Here is a 27,703-nt window from a genome sequence, read left to right as displayed (position 1 = left end):
TTGTAACAAGTCCCTTAAATCGTAAATAAATATAAATAAGAAATTTTCTCATTGTTTGCAAATTCGATGTATTAGAAAATATTATATCATTTGATCGGCGAACTTGTTTTAGAAAAATTATAAGAATTCAATTCAAGAAGCATATATAAAAATTTTTTTTATTTTTTCTAGTCTTTTTTCTCACTTTTTTCGTTTCGTTACGTATGAAATGAAATTCAAAAATCAGTCATCAGACAGTAGTAATTTCATGAATTTTCGATAGCTCGAAATTCGATAAGATTGAAGTATGAAATTCTGAAACTATTGGATCCCACTTTCACACGTTATATTATAATAGCATTCTTCAAATAACGAAAAATTTTTAATATGTCAGATGAACAATGGTTGAGTGCTCTTCAGAATGCGAAAAAGACGGCGATTATCCAAGACGGTAATTAAACAATTAATTCTTCTGTCAATTTTAATAGTTACTAATGAAATAATTTATATGCGAAAAAAATTTTTAAATGACAACGAAACGAAATGTAAGTGACTCGATTAACCTAAATGTTTGATCGATACCGGCATTTCGGCAACAACAAATAAATTATTACTAATAATAGTAAAGTTGTTTGTTGACTTTTGAGACATGTTACCCATTAATTACCATCTATATTAAAAAAAAAAAAGAAGATAAATCCTAATGAAAAAAAATGTATAAATAATTATAATAAATTAATAATGAAGTACCAAAATTATAAATTTACTTTAAAATTACTAATTATTTTTTTATTCCTCTTAGGTTTTTTTTTACTCTGTAACAGGATCTACCAGTTTAGGATAAATAAGATTTTTATTTATAATTATGTTTAGTTATAATACTGTTATATTTATTAAATGCAGTGCATACAAAATTTAATATTTCCATACCAGGTAAAAGAAAAATACATTTTTTAATGGAAGATGGAAAAGAAATGGTAGAGGAGTATAATATGGACACAAACGTTCTTGTAAAAAGAGCATGGAAAGAAAAGGGTAAGTTAGGACAAGAAATTGGATGGGTTGTTGAAGTCGGTGATCCAGATTTACCCAAGGATAATCTTGACGCTGTAGGCATCCGTGAAAGCTCAAGCGCTGTATGTCTATTTGGTATAAAACAATTTTATTAGTGCTACAACATTTACTAATATATCAGCAATATTGTTACAATTTTTAGCCAATTGTTGCAAGAAGAATCACCAAAACTGCCTTAGAATGGAGAATAAGAAATTTACCATATCCCAAAGATGTATATTCCATCACAACAGAGAATGACGGAACAATAATTGTGCGTACAAGCAATAAAAAATATTTTAAAAAGCTAATAGTACCAGATTTAGAACGAGCAGGATTGAAACCAGAGCAAGAGAGAATATCTATCGCACATCAGTATAATACGTTAATAATAACGGTAAGTTCATTATAAGAAAGTAAAAATAAATATTATTATTAACACAGTTACAGCTGAGTCAAGAAAGAAATAAAATTAGTTTTAAAAAAATCGTTTATTTTAAAAATTAACTAGTTATCGATACTATTTCATCTCAGTGTCTTACATTTTTAAATAAATTAGGTTATTATTGTTTATTATTATCATAATAGTTAATGGATATTTTTTCTTTCCAGTACAAAAAACCTCCAAAACTTCTTGATATGGAAAAGAAAGTTTTTAACATGTTATCACAATTGAAAGTCATGAAAGAAGGAGACGTGCAATGTCCAACGAGTTAACATTAAATAATGTCAGCAAAGGACAATGGTAGCATCTAAGATGAGATGAATTGAATTTATCAATATTTGTTTCAATATTAATTTAATGAATTTATCATTTATTATAAATTATTTAAAATTATTTATAAATGAAACTACTTTATATGTGAAAAATCATAGCTTAAGATTTTTTCAATGTAAATAAAATTATTAAATTATATAACTAAATAAATTTGCCTCAAACTTTGTAAGTTTTAAAAAAACTCTGAACGAAAGTTTAAAAAATTTGAGTTTAATAAACTCTGTAACAAACTTGGGTGTTTAAAAATTAATCGCTAATAATATTCTCATTTATGTTTTGACGCATATGCATGCATGTATGCACATATGTATATATATATATATATATATATATATATATATATATTTTTTTTTTTAACATAATGTGTTTAATTATTAATTTAGTTTTTATATAAATCATTTAATTATTACATAAAATAATTTGCATAGTTTAAAATGCACAATTTAAAATTCTGATTATTTTAATAAAAATGAAAAAAAAGGGACAAGGAAATATCGATCGTAAAAGTTTAAAACTTTTAAAAATCCGTGAGGGGGCGTCTGTCGTTTGGTTGCATGTAACTAGTGTTGGTGTAATCGTATTATTAATTTGTTTTCTTAAAAAGTGGATGGGAAAATATATTCAAGATGACAAAATCTATACCGGAAAGGCAAGTAGACTAGAGTTCAAAATTTCAATAATATATTTTCGATAAACAACGTATAAAGTCTAGCACTTAACGTTCCAAAGTAGTAGCTATAATTCGAGGTTATGTTTAGAAAGTATTGCCGCTTACGTATAACTCGTTCTCTATCATTTAATTATATTTATATTTAGAATAAAAGTGAGATGCTGATTTAAGATTATAGCAAGTTTCTTTATAAATTCTTAAAAACGTTTATAATTTATTTTCATACTGGGTACTGACGTGGGTTTAACCGCAGTCTCATCTGTTTTATCCACTACTGGTATAATAAATATTATTGATAAATGGAAAATTTGTTAGATGGCACATAAATGCACCGCGAAATTTAAATTGAATTAAAGAAACAAGTTATCATGTGTACACATAAACTATATTCTTTATTATGTAGATGGTTAAACTACGAACCTTATGGAGACGTTATCGTTGGAACAAAATTGTTAGCTTTCAAAGTACCCCTTAAAGAGGTAAGTTATTAATATTAAAATCTAGATGAAACATCTTTTATTATTAAAATTAATCATTATAAATATGACTTGGCTGATCGGTGAAATTAAAAATTTTCCATTAATATGGATATCCATACAAATCAAGAAACATTGTGTAGTTTAATGTTAATAAAAATTACGTTCTCGGTGCAGTTTTATAATACAAAAATTTTATTAATAATTAGCTGAATAATTTGTTTCAAGCTTAAAAGAAAATATTGAGATAGTACTAGAAAATATGCGAAAATATTAGAAATGCTAGTGTTGCCTAGCAGTATCTGAACTCTCGTTTAATACTAATCCTAGGAAAATCTTAAGTTTATTGATTTTATTGTAGTAAAATATAAAAAAGATTCTGAAACAAATATATAATATTCCTAATTGTCCTCGAATTTATATTCTCTTTTCGATAAATGCATATAACATTGTACGATAAAGGAATTACAGTTGTTTGTTTTATTAGGTATTAAATAGTTATATATATTTTTTATATATATTATACGAGCATTTAAATACGGAAAACAAAATGAAAAAGTTATTGCGGTACAAGTGTGATCTTTCCAATATTTTGATAATGCATTCACGTAAATGCACATATTTACGTATCTCATCTATTTTCATATTAATATATTTGATTGTATTTTTATTTATTTAGGAAATACAATGATTGTTACATTATGAATTATTACATTGGAACTGTTTTGGATTATTCGTGCAATATTTAATATTATTAATTAAGATATTAACATCATAAATTAGTGCTAATTTGAAGTTAAACATCATGTTAAAACCTTTTTATTACGTAAATATTAATTTTTTTGCTAAAAGCAAATTTTTAAAAGTGAAATCCTTGGACGTTGAATAAATAATAGAAATCTAACTTTGTACTTCCATTTAAAAATACGTTATAAAAATATTTATATATATATTTAATTCAATGGCATTATACTAAATTTATATAGTAAATATTATTTATTTTAGATCGAGGAGGTCAATATAACGAATCCCTTCTTCAATAAAAAAAATGTCAAATGTCAATACTTTTCGCCACCTTGCGGTTCGAGTCACTATTAGGACGAAATTTTAATTATTTCATTACGAAATACTTCTTGCAGTAACAAAAAAGTCACTCGATCTATTTGTTATTTTTTAGATTGTGCTTTATTGTAATCGAAGGTGCGATTTGAGGGCAACAAAGCACTGTAAATGAACACTTTCTTCTTCCAAACTATGCGATTCCCATCATAGAAATACAATGTGTATTTAGAAAGTTAAAGCTACATACTCCAACATTTAATAACTTTTTATTTCTTTATATAAACAGAGGCACAGAGCTTTAAATACCAGCATATCTTAACATTCAATAATAAAAATAGAAAAGATCATCGTACTCCCAGACGATGAGAAAAAAAGCTTTTGAATTTTTTATTAAAGCAGTGAGTAAAATTGCGAATTAGCATAACGAAAAAGATAAGAAGAAAAATCGATCGCACTGCCATATCCCCGAAGCAAATATGTTACGTTAGTACTTTGCGTCAGTAGTCCGCCGACCTACAACTTTCTTCTTGCTCTCAGGTTGGCGAGCTTATAGTTACACCTCGTAGCAATTCACGTTATAGTCGCGCGCGTTTGCTCACTCGCTGATTTATGCCGATGTAAATCAGCGCTTTGGTGGCAGTGTCGACAGGTATGCGTGAGATATATCTCTCTTCCTCACGTGCTCTCGCGCCTCACCGACCAAATGCGCCGACCATCATCACACTGCCCATCCATTTAGCCTTAGATGTTATTCGGATTTCAAGCGATTGGAAGAGGGAGGAAAAGTGTTTGTCCAATGTAGTGACGTGTAATTAATATTACGTTAGAAGTAATGACGAAGCTTAATTATTAAGTCGTCTGCACTTTAATGCTTCCGTTGTACTTTATTTTAATGGGGATTTTATACCAAAGGCTTTCAGTACAAACAGGTATAATTAAGGTATAACTTAGATTTAGATGGATATACGGATAGTTTGGAGCACGAGATAAATAGTGAATGATGTAAAATTGGGAATATTGTCGACTTCAATTATAGTGTAACGTGAGTGATACATCGTTATCCGTTGTTCACAATGAATTTTCAACTTTGCAATTCCAAATTGTTAGTTTTTTTTTAATCGATCTCTCTAAAATAATTCAAATTTTTCGCAGTAAAAATTGTAACAGCAAATTTTGCTAACAATATAATTATATGATCTTGTATTACGGATTAAGAGATTAGAATAATATAGTTATAATTAGGGATTTTAAGGACAATGTATTTTACAGCTGTTGAAATTAATGTAAAAATATTTTATTAATAAATAGCAGTTCCTATTGGTGGTTGTGCCTGTTTATTTATATTTTAAGAATTTAAAAACCGCTTATTTATAAATTGTTAAATAACGATGAAAATTAAATATAACGATCAAGGTATAGGAATACGTTTTCTATCTAAGCAGACGAGCCTTTTCATTTTCAAAGTAATTAAGGCAGACATGCCATAATTTCACTGCATGCTAAATTAATTTCTGGGCTAGTCAAATTATAAACCAACTAATTTTCATTGGAAGTTCGTTTTTGCAAGTACGGATAACGTAATCGAAGCCTTCGGCAATTTGAGGATTACGAGTAGCTCGCGCATAAACTTGGGTATGTAATTTGATTATTTTACGTAAAACGTAACGATTGAGAGTGCCCTCGCGATAATACATTATGTACATATTTTGTTCAATTCTCGATAATTTCACCGAGTTGGACTACGCGTGGAGCGTCCAGCAGTTAAGACGTTACGGAGTAAAAAAGAAGAATTAAAGAACAGGGAAACAAAAAAAAAATAAAAAAAAGTACAATGGGAATAATGTACGACCGTTCTCAGTTAAGGCTTATACCACAAGAATAATAAAAAAATTTCTCGTCTGTGACTCTTTCTCGCTCTTATTCAACCTTTTGCCGATCTTGTTTTCTTTACTTTTACCACGTAGTATACACAAATGCACACTATCTACTTTCTTTCATCTTGCTCTTTCACTTTCTTTCGCATCTCCTCCCCCTCCACCCCCCGCTCACCCTCTCTGTCTGTCTCACTCTTTGTCTCACTAGCCGGTAAATCAAATGTGTATACCACTCTTTGCGGGAGGGATCTGTTCGATAAGATCGCATCAAATTTCAGAAAAAAGTAACCAGAGTTCTGCCAGTTAAGAAAATAGATGTACACAGATTTATAAATTTAATACTTTCATAAACGTCTGAATTTGAGATTATTTGTTATGGACTGATCGTTCAAGTAGTTTTAAGAATGAAAATGAAAAAGTGCTACTTTACGTACTTGAGATTCATGTAATTATAAGGTTTGAGATACTTTTTTCAAAACAAAGCTTAATTGTTCAAGCAATTAATATTATTGAAGAATAGTAAATTCTATTATTATTATTATTATTATTATTATTATTATATCGTATTATTGATAAAAGTGAAAAAGAACGTTTAACATTTACTTGACAATCTTTATAATAGATGTACTAAGGCTATCACTGATAGACGTACATTATAAACTTAATTCTAAGGAGCAAAATATTTTGAATTTTATAAACATATAAAATCGCTATTTTCGCTTTTTTTTTATCGCTATTAGAAAATCGTTATAACCAATTGCAATTTTTGCTAATTCATAACCAATCCTTAATAATCAGTGTGAATTTTTACATTAAATTCCATTGTTAATGGAGTCTCGATAATAAAAAGCATTTTCAATAAAGCCTTAACCATTTAAGTCGAAAATTTCATAAAGAGATCAAGTATTTAATTGAATCCACTCAATCCAATTTATTATGTTGTTGGGCATACAGTACACAACGAATTCATAAAAATATCGTAAGTATGAGTTACGTGTTTGAGTTTGCTATATCTTCATTCGTTATTTTTCTGTCTTTCATTTTATTTTTCATCACTTTTATCGCCGACATCAACGGAAAGAAAAATCAAATCAAAGGTTCCGACTTCTTCTAAATAATTTGATCGTAATTTAAAAGTCCCTATTATCAATGCACAATGCCAAGTATTCCAACGCCACGGAGAACTTGTAAAGCACATTCACATATATTTGCACATCGAAATCGCGCTTTCGTGCCTCTACTTTCGCTCGCAAGCCTCAACATGCTAATGAAAGCCCACAATTAATTGATCGCAATCAACATGGCCGGGTCCGCAAAATATTGCCCTTAACATCCGCATGCACCGTACTTCCAAGCACATAAGAGGATTTCAGAATTCCATTGTCTCCTTGCGTCATCCTTTCGACTCTCCGTCACGGCCTCGGCAGTTTATCAGCCTTGTATATGACGCATCGTGCGCACGCGCGCGCGCGCCTCCGCCGACAGGAAAAATAAATCGCCGGCCCGTTACGCGCCGACCGTGTGTAATGCGAGATGACCCTTTTAATAATGCGTCTTCCTCCCTACTCCCCCCACCCTGTTCCTTTACCGCCACCATCACCTCCACCGAACTCCCCTTCGGCCCCACGTATTCTACCTCCTGCTCCTCCTCCTCCTCCTCCTCCTTTTCCCCCTGCTACTCCTCCTCCTCCTCCACCACTCGCCGCAGTTCCTCGCCACGTTTTTTTATTATTAAATCATCGAAATCGAGATAGACTATTATGAAAAAATACTATACCGTCTGTGATGGAAAACTGCGAGAAATCGTTGACTCTTGATCGCGCTCGTTCTTTCGCCTGTCGTTTTATCGAAAGGCAAAGTGCATCATCGCATTTTTGAAATGGCAAATTAATGCGAAATGTTTCAATTATTAGGTGGTCGTGTGCCTTATAATACGGATGTCCATTATCAACATCGACGACGCGAGAGTGCGATAAGGCGGAGGGAATTTGTTTCCATATTATTTTCATTTAAGGGGATTGTAATTTTTCTAGTTACCCCGGATTAAGCACTGATAATGGGATAATTAAGATAGTTTAAAAGTAACACAATGATAAATAGTGGCTTATCTATGTGCGTGAGATTGACCGAGTAAAATTACTCAACTACTGATAATCCATGATTTTTTCCTTAATACCGTAAAGACTTTGCTTTTCCTATAATGCAAAATGGATTTTTCACGGCTAATTTATGAGCGGCTCTAAATTATTTCAAGAAAATAAAATATGTTACGACAATATTTCTTAGCTGACGAGTAAATCCTTGTATAAGATCGTGATGCTAATACTTGCAAAAAGTTTACTCGAAGCTGTTGTTTTAAACATTTGAGCGACATTTCTTCAAAGACACTAAAAATATTTATTGAAATAAAGTATTTATTTTGTCTAAATAGTCCCAATATTCTACTAAACATATCCTACATGAAATTCCGTAAATCTAATAAATAATATATAATAATAAATAGATCTGATAAAAAATATCTTGCGATATGAAATCTATATGATATTTTTTTAGCAAATTACATAAAAGAAATTGACTGTTATCCTTTCAATTAATATCGATTCCTTATCAATCATTATAAAATCTAAATCACTTAAAATTCCTATACTTATTCTAATGTACGTATAGGTATTATCGGTTTATTATCACCTTTCACTTGTCGTTTATCATTTTCTTAAATTGTTAAATGGCTTGCTTATTAACTGCTTCGTTAAAGAGAAAGAGGGAGAGAGAGACCTTGTTTTCCATTATGAAAAGCATTATCAAATGGATTTTATTCCTCCCCATCTCCCATTCCCTGTGAAAATAACACATTTTAACTGAAAAAGAAGATGGAAACGAATACACACAAGGCTAAGAAGTGAAAGTCGAATTGTCCTTAAGTAGAATGTAGTTTTTGCACTGTGAATACTCAGCCTCGTGTTTATACAAATTGGCAATTCTCCGCCTTATCGATTTAAGAGCCTTCTCATTTGTCGCGCGTTGAATATGCTGATTATCTCACTTGAAGATTCGGTCAAATAGCCTCGAGCTTTCTTCTTCCTTCTTTTTCATCATCATCTTCCTCCTCTTCTTCTTCTGCTTAATCTTTTTCTTTTCTTTTTCTTATTCTTTTTCTTTTTGGCACTGATTCTCGCAAACACCAAGAGAAATCCTTCAGTTATGACAATAACAGAGTACTGCCAATCGTAAGGCTGGTAATATATTTCTCGTATTTAGTGCCATTAAGCAAATTAATTGTATTGTTGACTTATATAAATTTTTTTTTTCCATACCATCACTATGGGTGTCTATAATTATCGGATTAGTTGGTCGATTAATTTTTCGCGACTTTCTTATCAACCATCCAATTTTGGTTATATTTCGACCTGTCGCGAGTATATTAAAATTCTCCATGTCGTTTGAGTCGTATTAAACGTTTTTCAATTTGTATAGTTTGCTTTAAAAGATCGGTAAGACTTGACTTTGGATAAGATCTCAAGATACCATTAAGTTCGTGTGTTACGGTATAAGAAGCACCGACCACTCGAAAACTTGGCCATTCCGCGATTTCGTTACCAAACCCACGTCATACTATAGCCGCATAATCCACAAATACATGAATATGTGCGTGCGTGTGTGTGTGCGTGTGCGTGTGTGTGTGTGTGTGTGTGTGTGTGTGTGTGTGTGTGTGTGAAAGTAAGAAACAAAGATATTTCGATATTCCCAATGTAATAAGGATCTTATGAATTTACGATGCTCTAGATAAATTAACGCCACGATACGTATTTCAATTACCAAAAAATTGCCGTTATTCATTAGTCTTATTATCGAAGCTTCGGGCACTGGGAGTCTACCAGATGCATGCATTTTTTATATAATAAATGAGAGCGATTTGATTTCGAAAGCAAATGAGGTTATCTCCTATTTAAATTACGACATACTGGCTGGTAAAACTTAACGATATTGATACTCGTACGCTGCTCGTAATCTGATACAAAAGTTTGTTTCTATCATTGCCAACTGTACCATCGTATCATTACTTTGTACAGACATTATCGTATTTATTGCAAAGATCTTTCGTACGCAAGGGAGAAATATATCTTTCATGTTAAATTAAAAAAAAAGAAGAAAAAAACAATCAAATCCCAATTAATAAAGTTTAAAATCATTTATTTTGTTTGTTTGCTTAGAAGATTAGAATGCGTCACTCTATGGTCACTATATATAGTATTTTTTATACAAGTGTCTATAAAAGTTGAATTAAGAGTTGACGTTGGACGTAATACTTAAAGACGAAGATTATATTGAATCAAGACGAATAAGAAACTCACAATGGTTTAAGGATTCTCCTCTCACCTCGAGGTACAGCAGGCGATCGCAGAAAATACCCCTATCATTATTACCCAGATGAAATTTCTTGGTCGTCGTAAAGTAAAAGATCGTTCTCAGCCCACGAACTCTGGTCTCTCAAAGAAAAAAAAAACGATTGAAAGGAAGGTGAAGGAGGAGGCAAAGGAGCCGTTCTAATTGATGGCACCGCGGTGCCGAGTTTCGCGGGGCATAAACCATTTTTATATCCACCTTGCTCTCGTATGCGCGCGTGCGCGCCTCGATGTCTCATTAAAATTCACCGCGGCCCTATGTATGTGTCTACGTCACTAATTGTACACGCAAAGACCTAACGCAACGGGCGGGTATCATCGTCTTTACTTTTGCTCTCTCTCTCTCTCTCTCTCTCTCTCTCTCCCACCCTCCCACTCCACCATCAAACCATTCTTTTTTCTTACCGGCACGCACTCTTCTCTACCTGTCTTCCGTTCTCTCTCTCTCTCTCTCTCTCTCTCTCGCCATTCTCACTCTCTCTCTCTCTCTCTCTCTCTCTCTCTTCCAGACTCTTTCTCTTATGTGTAATATATTCTTTGAGATTTCGCATGAAGAACGACTGCAGCGGCATGTTGTCGGCTTTGCGAAAGCTCGCGCGCAGCCCCGAAAATTGCGTTCCGTCACGCCTTTTAGTGGCGCGAATAATTAATGTTCCAATCGGATCGGTGCGCCACGAGGGATAAAAAGGATTGAGGGAGAGAAGGGTAAACTCGCGAGAAAGGCCTCGGCAACTCCATTTACTCGATGATAAAAAATCGGCAATTGCACTGTGAACGCCTTTGAGCCTAAAGTGAGATGCTCGTACGATAGTGCTACGCTTTTCCTTACGAGCACCTAATTGTTTATAAACATCTTTTTACCCTAAAACACGAATTTTTTGTATTTTTGTCAAGAAGAATTAAATCTCATACCTTTCTACATTTATCTATCAGTACGAATTTCAATCGATAGCAATTCAAATTTTTATTAAATTATAAATAATCGCTCGATACGTGTCGAGCAGTTGGTGTCGCATTTTAATTGCATGAAAATAAAAATATTTCATCTACATTTTCATACTATTGTCATTATTTTCATAAAGTTTTTTTTTTATTTGCAAGTAAATGCATTGATATGGTTTTTCTCAAGGCCAAGATCATTATTAGATATCAAATATTGCAAACTGTATACATTATTAAAATATCAGACGTTATGTAATTCTTTATGTAAACGTCATAAATTTTGTAACTTAGTAAAATGTAATTGTTATATGATTTAATAAATGTTTCTAAACTTCTGTTACTTAATCATTTGGCGATATTTTTTTAGTATAACAAAGCGTTGAAATAAAGGACTATTTTTTAAAATTAACCAATTACAATATTAATGGAAAATTATTTATTTAGTCAATGATTAGTCGGTGTGTGTCAAGATAGTGTCTCGTTCAATTTTCAGCTTATAATAAAATATTTCCAATTATCCGAAAATTGATTAAATATAATTTCAAGGATAACTTATTTATTTACTGAATGTTTATTTATTATTGAACAAGATAAGTATTTCTTACGGGCAGTAATATTATCATTAGTTTATAATAAATTATCAATTCACTGTAATACCTAGCCAGTATTATTAATAAATTAAATTGAAGTTTTTTTTTTACTTTGAAAGATTAAATGTTTTATAATTCAATTATCCTTGAGCATGCTTGATAATTCCAATATTAAATTGTCATTACGTGAATTTATTATGTTTTTATGAATACTGTACATAATGTACAATTTTAAAAGTATACGACTGGAGAGATTCTGGAATGTATGATCTGGCATTTTCGAATCACACGAGAGATAGTTTTTACTAAATAATGAAGAATAAAAGTGAAAAGGGCATTGAAATATTGTAGTAATCCAAATTATTCGATTGCTTAGTAATTATAATTAAAATAAACATAAACACTGCGATTTTCTGATTACCAATTAAATAACGTAAATTAATGTATGCCAAGCAGTGAGAGAAGTTATCGAAATATAAATGTAATCACATCGTTAACTTTTTTGGATGTTATTGCGACTGTTCCCCTCCACTTATCTACCAGACACCCTCTATGATTCTTAAATTTCTGAAATTAAAATGGTACTTCATAATTATGAACGCGAGGACTTTAATTAATACAATTACGACAACATACTAATAAACCTCTCTCTTAACCCGTGCGTAATGCGATCTCTCTTATCTTGTGTCGTTCCTGGCCGTCGTAGAGTAAGCGAAGTCGGGACAAGACAAGAAAAAGAAAAGGTAAAAAGGGATTAGGAGGTGGAGGTGGAGGTGGAGGTGGTGGTGGTGGTGGCGGTGGAGGCGGAGGTGGGGTAGAGGTGGGGATGGCGATGGAGGTAGAGGTAGACGTGGTGGTGGTGGTGGTAGAGGTGAAGATGGAGGTGGAGGTGGAGGTGGAGGTGGAGACTTCTTTTTGAGCTCATATGCGTCGTCCGCGCGAGAGAAAAGTTATTTTACGAGGGTCGTCATAAACAAAAAGCAAGTCCCAAAGCGAGTGTGCCGCGCGTATTTCTGTGCTGCCTCGGGGGACGATGCATACCTGTCGTCGATTAAACGCTTAAACGACGTCGGCTTTCGCGCGCACGCGAGCACCGGGGTCTCATCTCGCTGAATTTTCACTTTGGAGATGCGCGCGTATGGGTATCTCTCCATTGGCGGGGACGCGAAAAAGAAACCGGTTATCCCTACCCCTCGCGCATCCCGAAATTCATTCTCACCCACCCCCATTGGTAGCCTCGTTGCCGCGTGGCGGTGGTGTGGTGTCGTGTCCCACGAATTGCGCGATTGTGCGCATTATTGCGCGTTAATGCTCGACGCTGGGAAATTATAAAGTCCCCTTCATTAACCGTGCACCTTCTTAAACGAGTCTAAACTGCCTGCTCTCGGCAGATGAATTTCAATGGTCTGGTCTCATTGCTCGAGTTCTTCGGACTCGTCTGTCGACTATTGCTAACATGCAAAATAATCCTCATCCCAGTGGCCGTGGAGAAATATCGACTAAATCCGAATATTCCGAATGATTACTAAGACGTGTGGTAAGTCGATAATCCGTTCACGTTCATTTTATTACAATAAAAAGTCATCTTTCCGGGAGTTGCATTGCATTCCATTGAGTAAATGATTTCAAAGATGTTGGTACTTAGATGAAAAATATTTCTAAAATAGCAATTGATAATTTTTAGTCGTAACACTATTCTTATTTACTGTTTTGTGAGCATAAATTACAAAATGTATCGTGTCGAGTATTTAAGACTCTACATTCAAAGGATAGAAATTTTTTATAAAAAGCTCGGCTTTGTTAGTTTTTTTATCTGATTAACGATTATTAATTTGCCATGTAAAGGATATTATCGTGAAATAATTTTTAAGCTAAGACTTACTTTGTTGAGTATACGAAAAAATCAATGTCAACGACTACAAAATATCCATCGTTTATCGTAAGGCCATTATAAAGGCCAAATTTTTACAGGATTGATGTACAAATTTTGATTTAAAGGAAGGATGAAAATTCACGAGGAAAGTTCTCGATAGTACGCGCGCACAATGGCACACAAATGCAAGTATAGAACGAGAAATACAAAACGATTAAACGATCAATGGGTACTAGTAAAACATGAGAATCGAACGAAATGCAATAATAAAAAAAAACGTGAACGAGATTGATCCCAACGTCGACTCGTTGCTCGAAGCTGAACCAGAGACATCTCCCCATCCTACCGGGAAAAATATCGGCCGCGGCCTTCGCCGGGGCCCGATTGGTGGCAGGTCCGTAGCCGCGGGGGGTCCCGTGCATGCGCACGGCCTGGGAATAACCGGGGACCCGTGCATCGCGCAGCTTTCGATCCCCGAGGGTGGCTGTGGAAAAAGGAGCTCGACTCGCAATCCCCTCGACGTGGCGCGACGGGCCCGAAATAAAATGTCCGGCCCCGCCGTCGGGAGGCTTTAGTGCCAGGTCATTGCGCCGCGGTCCCGCAGATACAACACGCGCGACTTTTATGAGTGGGAACTACCCTGGCTGCTTGTAATTATCGTTTTACAGGCTTAATACCCCCGTCCGGATGACAGCGTTGCATTTAGATTGATTTTCAGGGGGACTGGCGACGGGCCCAGTCGGCCTGTGGTGGGGCGGGGAGAGGGGATGGCGAGACTGACTTTAATTGTTGGTAGTGAGAATGCAGACACAATGCTGAGATGTATTTCCATTAATTTTTTGTTTTATTGCTCTCGCGGTGTTTGATCATATATCTTTGTTACAATCAAATTTATAAAAAAAATGCTTTCCAACATTTTCGACTCCTCTTGTCTTTATGTCAGACTCTGAACGAGTCAACTCCACAATAACATAATATGCTTTAATCTTCTGTTGTGCACTTGTGTGTTGTGTATCTTCGGTTCTCTATGCACGGGTGCGTGAATACGTATGATTTCGAATTAGAATATATAAATGTTAAACAGCGTAGAAATAGGTTTGTGTCACCTTTTGATATTGCTTGGAAATAGCATATAAAGTTTATTTTAAACGCAGTTTATTATGGAAAAATTAATGTTGAAATTAAAAGAATATACTGTATTGAAAAGTTCGGGAAATTTGGTAAAATGGGTATTTTTTTAAAAACTAAGAAATAAAATATATTGCCAATAGAATTAATAAAATGCCTTTTGTAACTATGATAAATAATGATAAACATATATTTGATTTGGAAAAATTAAATAGTGAATTCGGTGTGCAGCGGTCGTGTATCTCTATTGTTTTTACACTTTCGCTAAATAATAATTTTACGATTGCCTTGGAAATTTGAAGAATCGTACATAGAGATTCGAATGATAGAAACTTTACTATGCATTGGGAAATAAATCATTTGTTATTTTTATCATTTGTCATTTATCCCTGTTCCTCGAAACTATTCAAATTTTCAATTCTCAGCCCAAGCACAGGCGCGTACAAATTATTTTCAAGGATTTCCATTAATTACTCTAGTTGTTGCGTAATTGCACGCTTGTAGATCTTAGTAAAATTCATACGAAAAACGAAAAACGAATAGAGCTTTTCAAAACAATCAATCCTGCCTCGTATCATCAAGATAAAGCATATCTCCGTAAATACAATTCAAGCAGAATCTCAAAAAATCTGGAGAAATCTGAAGAAATCTGAAGAAATCTCACGTTCTCGAATCTCCCGCAAGAGTTGGATTACATTTATTAGATAACAATTTGAGCCTTGTGGCGGCTGTGCTAACGATGTCCTAAGCCATTCCTAATCTGCTAATCTCGCGGGAAGACAACGAGGATACAGCGAGTCGCGCCCTGGTCATCCATTGGTGTTCACTTCGATTTATAGCTGCAGTTTCAAATTTCCCTTCAGATCGTGCTTCGGAAAATCTCTATCTGCCCTCCTCCCCCTCTCAATCGCCCAACGCCCACCATCATGCATCGTGAGGCCGTTTTGTGCATTCACGGCTCTACATTATTTCCCCGCGTTCGATTTCTTTGTTTTCATGCTATTCTTTCTGCCTTGTTTATGGGCAGTTTGCAGTTCGTATTCGTTGACACTTGAGCGGTAATAATTTTTACCTTCATCCCTGTAATGAGCTAATAAGTCAAAGGACCACCGATTCAATGCTGGTCGAACGTTTTGACTCGTGTGGTGGCTTTTTGTCACACGTCACTTTACCTGTTAAACAGTCGATGCTTTATTCGCAACAACCCGCAAACAGTGTGAAGGCGATATTTTTCTCCTTCCTATTGTTTGTTCATGTTTCAGGTAAGATCTTCGATTATTAAATTTACGAAGTCTTATAGTAATTTTGGAAAATCTTAATATGGACCGAAGAATTATTATTCATATAATTCATCGACGTTTTTCGTCTTTGAAACATGATAAATTTCATATTTTGTTTTTTAATAACGGCTGCATAAAGTGCTTATTGAGTATGACAATATTTATTGGATAATTATCACAAAATGTTCGATTTTCGTATTCAAAATTATTCGCCATTTCAGTTCATTATGAACTTTCCTGAGCATTTTGAGTTTGGATAATTATTGCCAATAACTTACTTTTGACAAACTTTATAAAAGATTAGTCTTTCTATTTAAAATGTAATAAAATAATAATTTAATAATCGATTACTAATTATTGAACATCGAGTGGATTATAACCATTTCACAGCTCAATAATAATCCACCGCTTAATGCAGTTTATGCTATTAATAATAACAAAATTAAGAAAGTAATCCCGTACTTTGGTAATCCAAATATTACCAAGCACTCAAATAGATTAAACCAAGAACGGAATTTTGGAAATCGTAATATTCACTTTAACTGGAAAATAAAAAAAATTGATGAGAGATAAGATCTGGCTGTATGATTTGTCAAAATGCGAAGAATCTATTAACAGTTTGCAGGAAAGCGAATAATGCCATCCGGTATTCGTGAGCTCTCCCCCGGCATTAAATTATGAGGCGAATTTCCCTAATACGCCGGCGACGAAGACAATGGAACACGTGTAACTAAAAAGTGTGCCCACCCGATAGAGATCTGTTTATTCACTCTCTCTCCCTCCGTCTCTCTCTCTCTCTCTCTCTCTCTTCTCACTCCCTTTCTTGTTCACCCCTCTGATCCTTTGTTTCAAGTAAGAGATTTAAACGTCGGCTAAATTCAGATATCACCCACCTTGCAGATTTTGTTAGTGATGTATTTCTTTTTATTATCGTAGATCAAAAATTAGTTCCTCGAAAATAAATTGAACATGAAAGAAGTTTCATATTCTATTTCAAATTGGAAAAAGTACGAAAAGATTTAGAAGATATGTGAAAAGTAAACTAAGTTTCTGCAATCATCTATATCTTTTTAAGATACGTCAAAGATGGTTTATTATAAGGTGATTATTATACATTAAGTAATAACAAGCAACAAGTTACGTATGTAATAGAAAATTTAATTAATTTGAAATTTAATTATGCTAAATGTTACATTTTAATGTTATTTCTATAATGTTATTACAATTTTTAGTTATTACATTAGATAGATATATAATAATAATAGATCATAATATATGATGATAATCTAATAATAGATAAAGATAGATAATAATAATAGAAATACATTGCACTTACAAGCCTGCGTATTATTATAGAAGAATATACTAAATCCACTAAAAGCCAAACAATCTATTTATGTAAATCTATTTATTAAGCATAGATTATGCAGAATCGAATGTGAAATTCTTCTGCTAAGTACAAAAATCTACGTTCTAATAAACCAAAGTGTGCTGTTTAATGGGTTGCCCACTTTGCTTATCATTCCAAAGTTAATTAAACGATAGGTTAGAATTATTATTATTATTATTATTATTATTATTATTATTATTATATTTTTTTATTTTTTTTTTTCAAGTATTGGTAAGATGAAGTTGTGAAGATTAGTGGTGTGAATAACCTGAAATTCAAACTACGAAGCTCGATTAATTATATTAAATGTACAAAAAGAAGCACGAGTATTGCGCGTTGTTTCGTATAACGATTTAATATAATTAATACTAAATTAAGAGGAAAAAAATACGTTCCTCGATTTTAAAACAAGAAAATTTTATATGACTTCATACGTCGGATAAAGCAGTGAAATATATAGTCTGAGCCATTAATAAGAAATTACTTTTTAATTTTGAAAGTGATAAGTTTTACGAACATATTATCTTATTTGTGCTTTTGCCCATATAGTTAAAGAAAAACAGAATAACATAATTAAACAAAATATCGCCAAAAAAGGTAGTAGTCATTGCTAAATTATTTGCATTTTTCTCTTACCTTCACATTCTTAACCTTAAACATTATTCGCAGTGCAGCTCAAGAAACAGCTAAAAAATGTAAATTTTTTGTCACGGTTACTCAGAAAATATTCACTTCTTTCGTGGTTTTTCATAGTCCATGCTAGCATGCAGGAAATCTTAAATTGAGGTATCATGTCGTTCAAATTTAACGATAAAATCTAACACAAACAAACTTTTTCATTGACGGAGGTGTCGAGAATATGAAAAAAGAAAATATATTCGACAGGTCAAAACTTCGTTAAGACAAAATGTATTATGTTAATTCGCGTACGAAAATATTTAGGTGATACGACATTTTTTTGTTACCATTTTATAAGTGTAATTTTTATATAAATTCTCTTTGATAATACTCAATCATACAAAAGTATATTTTACAACGATTATATAACGAATATCTTAATTAGTCAGGTTTTCAGAAACTTTCAATGAAACGTCTTATATTATGGAGTTTTTTTTCTTCTTTTTTTTCCAAGCGAGCGTGTAATCGAAAATAATTGCGACATTCGCTTACACCGAAAATAAAATATTTATTAGACAGGCTCTGTATTATTAAGACATCTCTAAATTGTATAACAATCGGTAATGCTTTCAGTTATTTGTACGAACTAAGTGGTAAGCATAAAGGCTTATTGTAAGATTACATTCGATCGTCCTTCAAAATGTACACTGAGTATTTTTTCTGGGAACTTTCATCTTCAAGCGAGAGGTCTCGAAGATTTTCAGACTCTGCCGAAGAATTCTTATTTCTTCATTTCATTGTTTTAGTCTTTTTAAAGCATCTACCACACATCCCACGCTATTAATAACACTGGCAAAATGTTTGTATAAAATCCGTTAGCTTTACACTTTAAGCTACGTGATTTTTCGAATCTTACACTGTACTTTGTCTTAAGCAACTCGCAGATTATTTTTCATGAAATTTGTATCAGTTTCATAGCCACATCATATGTTTTCTACATGAATTTTTAATATTATTTCATGCCAGATACAGAAAAAATATATGCAATTAAAGTAATATAAATTAACTTTTTCCAAATTTTACTTATGACTATCATTGTGTATCGATAATTTTTAGAAACCATCAATGTTATAATTATTGAAGTGCATTTCATCGATGGTACTTTGTTTCTACGAATTTCGAGTGAAAACTCGCGATGGAAAAGGGAGAAGAAAAGACGAACTATTGGTTGTATGTATATAAGCAGTCGGGGAGAACGTAATTTATGCCGAAGTTGGTGCAGAACTTCGATGACTTTGTAAAATATTGCTGATCCTCGTTTCAAAGATCTTATCTGCCACGGATACATACACAATATCGCATTTGGTATCGTAGGAACGCCTTCGTTTCCTCCTTCTTTCTTTGAACTCTGTTTCGTTGTCCTCGTCATTTCTCTCTCTCTCTCTCTCTCGCTTTCTTCCCCTTTTTTAATCCGATTGTATTTGTCTATTATATTATTTTACCTTTACTTTTACCTTGTTACTGCACTGGCGCCTCGCTATTTGTTATACTTATATACCTTGGATACAGAGCATTCATTATATTCTATAAATAATATTAGCGTAAAGTATAACTTAAGGCCAAAAATAATTACGGCATTTCAATAATGCTTCAATAATGCTTATTAAATAAAGTATTTCAGCTTTTTTAATTTCAATTGGAATATAGATAATGACATTGATGATTAAACTATAGCGCAATATGAAAAATTCAAGTAAATTCAATTGGGGACAAACACGGTTACTCTTATTGTAGAAAAGTGTTCTATAGACAGAAAATTTCCTTCTCTCCTTCCATCTATCCATCTATGCATCTATCTGCCCATCTATCTATAAATATGTATATAAGTATGTGTGTGTATATATATATATATATATATATATATATATATATATATACGCATACATGTCCCCTTTTACTTGGTCTCCCACAAGTGTGTAGCGACTGTTTCTCATCCTCGACGCATGACGCTGGACGTCACGCGGTGCGCACAATGTAAATTCGAGCGCTAACGAAAAAGACTCGCTCGGCGCTTATAAACAATAAAAAAATTAAAAATAAAAAAAAAAAGGAGAAAAACAAGAAACTTCGCCCCTTACGCATTCTCTTTACGTGCTGGCTCGCTGTCGTCGTCGCATGTGTACCGGACCGAAAGTGAAACCACGCACTCACTCTCTTTCTCTGATGTATGGCGTTTTCAGGATGCAACGAAAGGTCCAAGAAAGGGTACCAAAATGTTTCCGCGATTTCGAGATGTATAAAGGCGAGCGAAGGAGAGATTGAGAAGGAGTAAGATAAGGAGAAGGAGAAGGAAAAGAAGAAGGAGTAGAAGATGGAGATGAAGAAGAAGAGGAAGAAGAAGAAGAAGAAAAGTATAGGGACAGAGAGGAACGGTTGCACTCTCACGTGCTGCGTCCCGTCATAAAGCACTTAATAGCTGCGAACTTTGCTGGGCTAAATTGAATGCTTGATCACCGAAGGATACCAAGTTTTTGATATTTTTGATATTTTTAGTATTCTTCATGGGAGCGAGAAACGTGCACGAAATTTAGAAATTGTCGGAAAGGTAATTACACATACAATCAAATTGTATTCCTCAATAATGGCATTATCTAACCGAAGGCCTAATAGAAGCATTTAAATTGGCCATTAGCAAGCTCTTAGTTCTTAGCTCTCAATATATATTTTTTAAAGTTTTCCGTTATAAAACATATAATCGTAATGCACGCGACTGATTGTACTCCGAAACACCAAATGATATAATGTAAATGAAATATTCTGGCACCGATGTGCTACATAAATAGGCATTTCGTGCCTAAACACAATTTCTCAATAGTCGATAGGCGAAAAAAGCTCGAGAAATAAAGGGCTCATCTAGTCGTAATCAAATCATAACCAAACACTCAACTAATCTTGCTTTCGTTGGAGGGTGGGGGGGGGCAACCCCGACGCAATCATCCACGCCTAGTAATTAAAAGAGAAATAACCACGGGATCGATATTAATATGCCGAACTAGGCACGCTACGACCATCGGTGAGCACTTCACAGCGCTCCCCACTTCCGTCCTGTTAAATTCGTGGACAGGGAACACGAGGCCGCAAACAGGAAGAACGTAAGCAAGTCTAGCGAAGGACTACTGGGGAGGATGGAGAACAGGAGGCTCGAGACACTATTGTTTGGTGTGCAGGACCGCTGGCCTCGTCGTCTTCAATTCGTCCTGTCTCATCAGATACGGCCGCGCACGAGCCACATACATCTCTCTCACGGGTGTGCTTCACGAGTTGAGATTCTCCGAGAGTATTCATCTTTCCGGGAAGCACGCGCCTCTGGTCGGCCACTGGGAAACGTGGGCCATCGGACGCGTAGTTGGTACACGGACGGTAGCGCATCTTATCTCGCGGTCCCATCCTGCTTCTCTTTCCACTAACTCTCTCTCTCTCTCTCTCTCTCTCTCTTTTACACCACCTCCTCCTTATTTCTCTCCTTTTATCTCGCTCACTTCTTAAAGCCTTATGGCTCTCTCGTTACGAACGTACGCGCGAGAATTCGCGAGGTCGGACACCCTCGCATTTTTGTCCCGTATGTCGAAACTGTGCCTCGACACTTGGTCCAAGCGCCGCTTCGGCCGGCTGGCATGTTTGGTGCGGCAGTTTTTTTTAAAGCCGAGTGAGATATGTTAGGGCTTGTATGTGGCGTTACGACGTTACGATAGCGCTGCCCCATCGGGTGTTGAATTCATTTTTTGCTAATTAGCAAACGCGACCTAGTAAGAAGTTGGTATTGTCAGTGATAAATAGCTTTAGTCGCTCGTTAATTAATTATTGACACCGTATGTTATTAATTTTATCATTAATTCTCGTTGTTATTATAATTGGCGTTGATAATGGATAAGAGTAGATAACATTAGTAGTGGATAATACTAATGTCGTAAAATTTGTATAAGTGATGTGAATTATAGCGACATAAAAGTGAATGTTTTCTTTGTAAAAAGATCTTTATACGAGATTTAACTAGCGCTGATTACGAATTATGTGCAAGACTATGGTTCAGCGATTGTAGCTAAAAATACAGTCTGCAATAGACAAATAGAGACTGAAAAAAAACCAAACAATTTTGTTAATTAAGCATTTGTTATAATTTTACCTTAAAAAATAAATTTACCGACGTACTATAATTTTTTCTTAGCTCTTGAGCCAATTAAATAGTATAAAAATCTTATTACGATTGATTGGTTAGAATAGCAGGCCAAACTTGTATATTCGCGTAAATTTAACAAATTGCCGTTTACATTTACATGTTTATCAAGTAAAGTACTTGATAATTTGCAGTTTTGATTATACGATTTTTAAAGAATAATCAGAGAATGGATTATCTTATCTCATCGCATATTATTATATGCGTTCAATTGTCATTGCGAATATATGTAATGTAAGTTAGGCTTGAGTGTTAAGAGCATGTGAAAATATTGCCGATATCGTTAAATTGAGTCCTAGGCATCGATAAAGCCTTACGTATGTATGCCTTGTGGTTAAACCTACTAAATTATTAAATTATTATAAGGCATAGGAATATTTCCATATGTAAATAAAGTCTCTGCATGTAGCTGATAATATCCAGAGTATATAAGTTTCCCGCTCCAGCAATTCGTCTCCATAATATATACAATACTTTTACATTACAGTAAAAATAACAATAAATATAATTCCTCGTTATGAAAATCTACCAGCATGTAATAATCCGCAACATTCAACTTTGTATTTCTGATATCGGAAGGTCATCTTAATGCCAGACGGTGTATCTCTTTCTTCCTTTTCTCTCTTTGGCCGCTTATACAAATTCATCGACAAGCCAACAATATACCGCTTCTTCTTTGTCAGCGTAAGGTATGCGTGGATATATGTGTTTTATTATACGACAGTCGACACTTGCGGACGGAGATAGAAACAAGCGCCTTATTTATTGCAAAGATCGCTAACCAATTGAATAGTCAGTCGATTGGACACATTGACAGCTCGGTGTCCAGCTCGAGCTGCTTCCACGCACTTCTTTATAAATAACTGCCTGTTTTTTTTTTAATGGAAAGCTACCTCTACGCAACCCTAAAAACAGACAGACAGATAGCGAGAGAGAGAGAGAGAGAGAGAGAGAGTGCGCGTGCCCTCTGTGCGTGTATGTGTGTGTGTGAGTGCGTGTATCCGAAAAAGAAAAAAGATATCTTAAGCACTATCCGTCATGCATTGTTGTTCTCTTACAGGGTCTGCCATATGCAAGCGCTCGTACCTTTATGGAGAGATGAACGAGATAAAGGGTGTTTGCCCAAAATCAAAAGAGAACGTGGAATTTTTATTCTGTTAAATCGTTGGATTAATAGCTGTATACGATAGCGATAAAGCATTCCTGTAAGATGAAATGCAAGGTCCGATTCGCAATATACTAGTGCTGCTTCAATACATTGTTGTATCTGTTAATCAATAAATACGAAACTAAAATCAAAACTTTATTTATCGTTGTTAAGTCTTTATAATTTGAGAAACTACTCTTTGTCAAAGTTTATACGATGAAATTAATAAATATTAATGTACGAATTTTTTCAATTCTTTAAACACAAGTGAAAAACTCCATTGTTAATAAAAACAATATTAACGTGATTTTTCATTTGTCTTTTACAACAGTTAAATACAAACTATATTGCTTTTAGAAAACAGATGTTGTGGAATATTTAGCCGGTAGCTTCCTACACATTTTTTCGCTTTTATAAATGTGCTCGAGATAATGCAGAGTTGAAAAATATTTATGAACGGTTGTATCGGTAATGAGCGGAATAATAATCGAGACCTGCATTGGATGCGCTCGCGTAGCGAATTCGATCGTGACCGTGATGAGGTCTACAAGAATAGGATGAGCAACAGAATAAAGCATCTGGTCCTCGTCTATTCACGCGCGCGCGCACGCACGTAGCACGCATACATGTTGAATGCAATATGAATGCGAACACTTTTTGGCTTTATGCCTTCCTTTCACAAATCTGCTTCGAATTGTGTGCGAGTGGAAGATGCGCGACGGCGCCCGCCATTTCATGTACCACCTGCCCCCTCCACGACACATAACTTCAACCCCCGTCATCCCCTCCCTCCATCCAATCGCCAATACCCTTCGGTATGCTCACGCGGCATTTCTTCGTTTTCCCGTTGAATATCATTTTCCTTTATGTTAGTGTACGCGTGTATACGTACTCTTTTGTCTCTGCTCTCGCTCTCTGCCTTTGAAAGATAATATTTCGAAAAAATTTGGCGATCGTTTGGTAAGGAGATGTATATAATCTGGCTGATGGTCGGGTATCAGACAATAGTCGCGGTTGGGGGGGGGGGAGTCCAGAATCGTGAAATTTAGATGAATATCGGAGAATTATGGATATGGCGCGACTTTGCGTTCAAAATACAAGACTTCTGTTACTACTATGTATGAATGGTCTATGCGAGCAATATAAGTCGATCTAGTGCAATGGTTGCTGTAATGCCTTTTTAGATATTACATGATGGATGGATAGATGGATCGTAATGAAAAATTCATATTTTTCTTCAAACGTGTTTTTTAATGCAATTGTATTTATTATTTATGGCATGTTAAGTTTTTTATGCTTTTCGAAATTAATAAGCATATCAAATGCAATTGTACATTGAAAATTTTTATAGCTACACGAACGTGTAAAAAAAAATAAAAATTCACGTGCGTATGTGCATAATTTAAAACAATGTTTGCTAATGAAATAACATTTATTGAAAGCGTTTTAACGTTTGTCCAATCGGTAGCGTTTAACAATGCATTCTAAATTTGATACGACAATATCTTCATTAAGTTAAATAAAGCATTTTGTAAATCTTCCTTGTAATTCTTCAATAAATTAACGAATGCTGAACAAATGAAATATGACATAATTTCACAATTATCACAGAATATGATTTAATTTAGTAATTGTCTTATTTAAGTATAAAAAAATGTCATTCCGTGCAAATACATGAACTAAATAAAATTAAAAAAAAACAAAAACAAAAAAAACAATCTTTTACGCTTTAACTTGAAAAGTATAACGGGTTACCTTTCAGAGGAAAGTTAAACATGCAAACGAACGAGACACTTCAAAATGCTCATACTCATTTTGAAATGCACATTAATAATTTTGATTTGCCGAATAATTTTCTTGCTGAATAATTTCATGATACAAAATTTTTTTTTTATTTTTAAATGTTAATGCGAAGTCTGCAATTTGCATTAATAAATATCTTTGTGATAAAATTTTCATTTTAATTAATAATATATGAATATCATCTATGAATATAATGAACGGAAGGATAGAATTTTAAAAGCTCAGAAAATATTATTTTCTAATATACGTTGTATTAGTGTCATATTACGTATAGAAATAACGATTCTCCCGTAATATGAAAATTATTGAGATATAAAACCATCCAATGACAATAATACACTTTTACGGTGGTACATTTTAGTCGAATTTTCTTAACCTTACTATTTCTTTCATCTCTTTAAACGTTTGTCTTTTACTTTACAATGTTACCACAATGCCTTTGCACGTTTACGTAAAAATGTTGTAACTGTAGGTAATCATTTAGGTAACACGGTAACGTTTATTATAAGTCATCTGTCACTGAATGTCAAATTGTAATTATGTGCAAAGGAAGAAACCGGAGACAAATATGAGTCACAATGCGTGTGATGTAAACCTGGTATAAGATGGATTATGAGGGACAAGCATACCGTCCTTTCTTAAAAATTTTTAATATATTATGCAGAAATGGATATCAGAGGGGTGCCGCTACTATTCTCTTTTTTGAACAAATTTTTTTACATATTATTGAAGATTTATATTATTTGTAGGTACATATTATGGACCCCGCTCTACATAAAAATTGATGTGACTTCTGACGCGAGAGCTTATTGAATTTAAGGCACAGATGTATAAAGAAATACGAATCGTATTTTTTTTTCTATTTTGTAGCATTAATATAGATGGTCAGTTTTCTATAATAATAATAGTTAAAGTAATATCAATCCGGAGAAATATATTTGAATATCTACCAACGTTTTTCTTCTTATTCTCGCGTCCATTTCTCTTTATTAAAGCCATAACTTGTATAAATATACAATGTACATACGATATTTGTGAATACGAAGATTAAGCTTCATAATAACCTTTATTTAATTTTTGCATTTTTTTTCAATCGGAAAAATGTTCTGGAAAAAAATTCTTGATATAATACAAATACTATTAATTTGTCGGTCAATATAATTTAAATAAGTTATCGCGAGTCTTTTAATTGATATTCTTTATTATATTGAACACTCACTCCTTAGCTTGGAAAATAGATAATAATAATTATATAAATCTTAAAGACTGGTCAGTTTTAAAATCAGCACATGCATCATTTAAAAATGCAGTGTGAGAAAAAATTTCTTGCATTGCACATTGTAATATAAAAATTACTATAATTATAAAGTCTTGGGTTGCCAACGGAAAAACGCGCTAAGAAAAGCAAATGTTTAGGTAAAAACAGACGCTGCTCTATGTGATAAAAATAACCTCAATATCGGATTAAACACGAAAAACGTGATGCAATGCTTCATAATTATATCAAAGTCACGGGTAATATGCCGCAGAAGTTTATTGCACTTTCTTACAGGCGACATAACGCCATATGAACTATGGGATGTGCCTACGATGAACTTCATTGCGTCAAAGTTATTTACATAAGACAAATTAGTCCCCTCAAAACTGACTGTACATCTATAATATTCTTGCGCAATAGAACGAAAACAGAGATGATAACGATTGTACCAAGCTAAAATTATTCGCTGAGTGAAGATATATATAAATTAAAGAGAGCACGTTTAATTTACAGAAACGTATGATTGATTGAGAAAAAGCCGAGATCTGCTCAATCGCTCTTATTTCAAAAATGTATATACGAAAAAAGCTGAATAGATATTCTTGGGGCAATAATGTATACGTAATATACAGAAGAGACGTAGAATGAAGTCAAATTCGATTAAAAGGATGTGATTGGTATTGTCTGACGATTTTCTTGGATTCAAACATCTTCTTTAGGGACTGTGAATTGTGAACGTATTTAGCATTTTTATTGATATCGCTGTTATGAAGTTTTTCATTATAGATCTTATAACAAATGTTTTTGTTGCATGTTAGTTATAATATTTAAAATGCCGATAAATTTTTTATAATTAATTCATCATTTAAGAAGTGCCAAAACAAATTATGTGACTTTTTTATGTTAATAATTTTTCATTTATTATGATTATTGTTATATTTAAAATAATAATTAAAATAGTATTTAAATGCAAATACAATTCAGTCATAAATTGAATTTAAATTTCGATTTAAACATACTCTCATATGACATATTTTGTTTAAAACTAATCAAAAATTCATAAGCGCAATTTCAAGTTTATAAATTTAGTGCTATTGTCGAACCACGCTTAACAAATAAAAAATATTAAAACTTATACGCTTTGG

General features: G+C 33.6%; 2 protein-coding genes across 2 annotated transcripts in view; both read left to right on the top strand.

Annotated features, from left to right (window-relative positions):
- The first annotated feature begins 213 nt into the window (after positions 1-213).
- Positions 214-1,859, top strand: LOC105363064 (protein DPCD). The gene is made up of 4 exons (XM_011500637.1): positions 214-430; positions 913-1,115; positions 1,196-1,429; positions 1,645-1,859. The coding sequence occupies exons 1-4, from the start codon at positions 367-369 to the stop codon at positions 1,747-1,749; spliced, it is 606 nt and encodes a 201-aa protein (XP_011498939.1). The 5' UTR covers positions 214-366; the 3' UTR covers positions 1,750-1,859.
- A 491-nt stretch (positions 1,860-2,350) lies between these two features.
- The window catches only part of LOC105363063 (RNA/RNP complex-1-interacting phosphatase), an 80,382-nt gene continuing 55,029 nt past the window's right edge, over positions 2,351-27,703 (top strand). Inside the window, exons 1-2 of the mRNA XM_011500636.1 lie at positions 2,351-2,459; positions 2,884-2,959. Coding sequence (XP_011498938.1) covers positions 2,437-2,459; positions 2,884-2,959 — 99 coding nt within the window. The 5' untranslated portion in view covers positions 2,351-2,436. The remainder of the gene's footprint in view (positions 2,460-2,883; positions 2,960-27,703) is intronic.

The sequence above is a fragment of the Ceratosolen solmsi genome, unplaced genomic scaffold (genome assembly GCF_000503995.2).
Source record: "Ceratosolen solmsi marchali unplaced genomic scaffold, CerSol_1.0 scaffold27, whole genome shotgun sequence".
Classification (NCBI taxonomy): domain Eukaryota; kingdom Metazoa; phylum Arthropoda; class Insecta; order Hymenoptera; family Agaonidae; genus Ceratosolen; species Ceratosolen solmsi.
Note: the sequence above shows the minus strand (reverse complement) of the source record. Positions and strands in the feature narration are given on the sequence as shown.

Excerpts from the sequence above, each read along its gene's own strand:
- LOC105363064 (XM_011500637.1), top strand. The coding sequence starts at position 367 with ATGTCAGATGAACAATGGTTGAGTGCTCTTCAGAATGCGAAAAAGACG. Across the intron at positions 431-912 it reads GACGGCGATTATCCAAGACG|GTAAAAGAAAAATACATTTT; the intron begins GTAATTAAACAA and ends TTTCCATACCAG. Across the intron at positions 1,116-1,195 it reads TCCGTGAAAGCTCAAGCGCT|CCAATTGTTGCAAGAAGAAT; the intron begins GTATGTCTATTT and ends TACAATTTTTAG.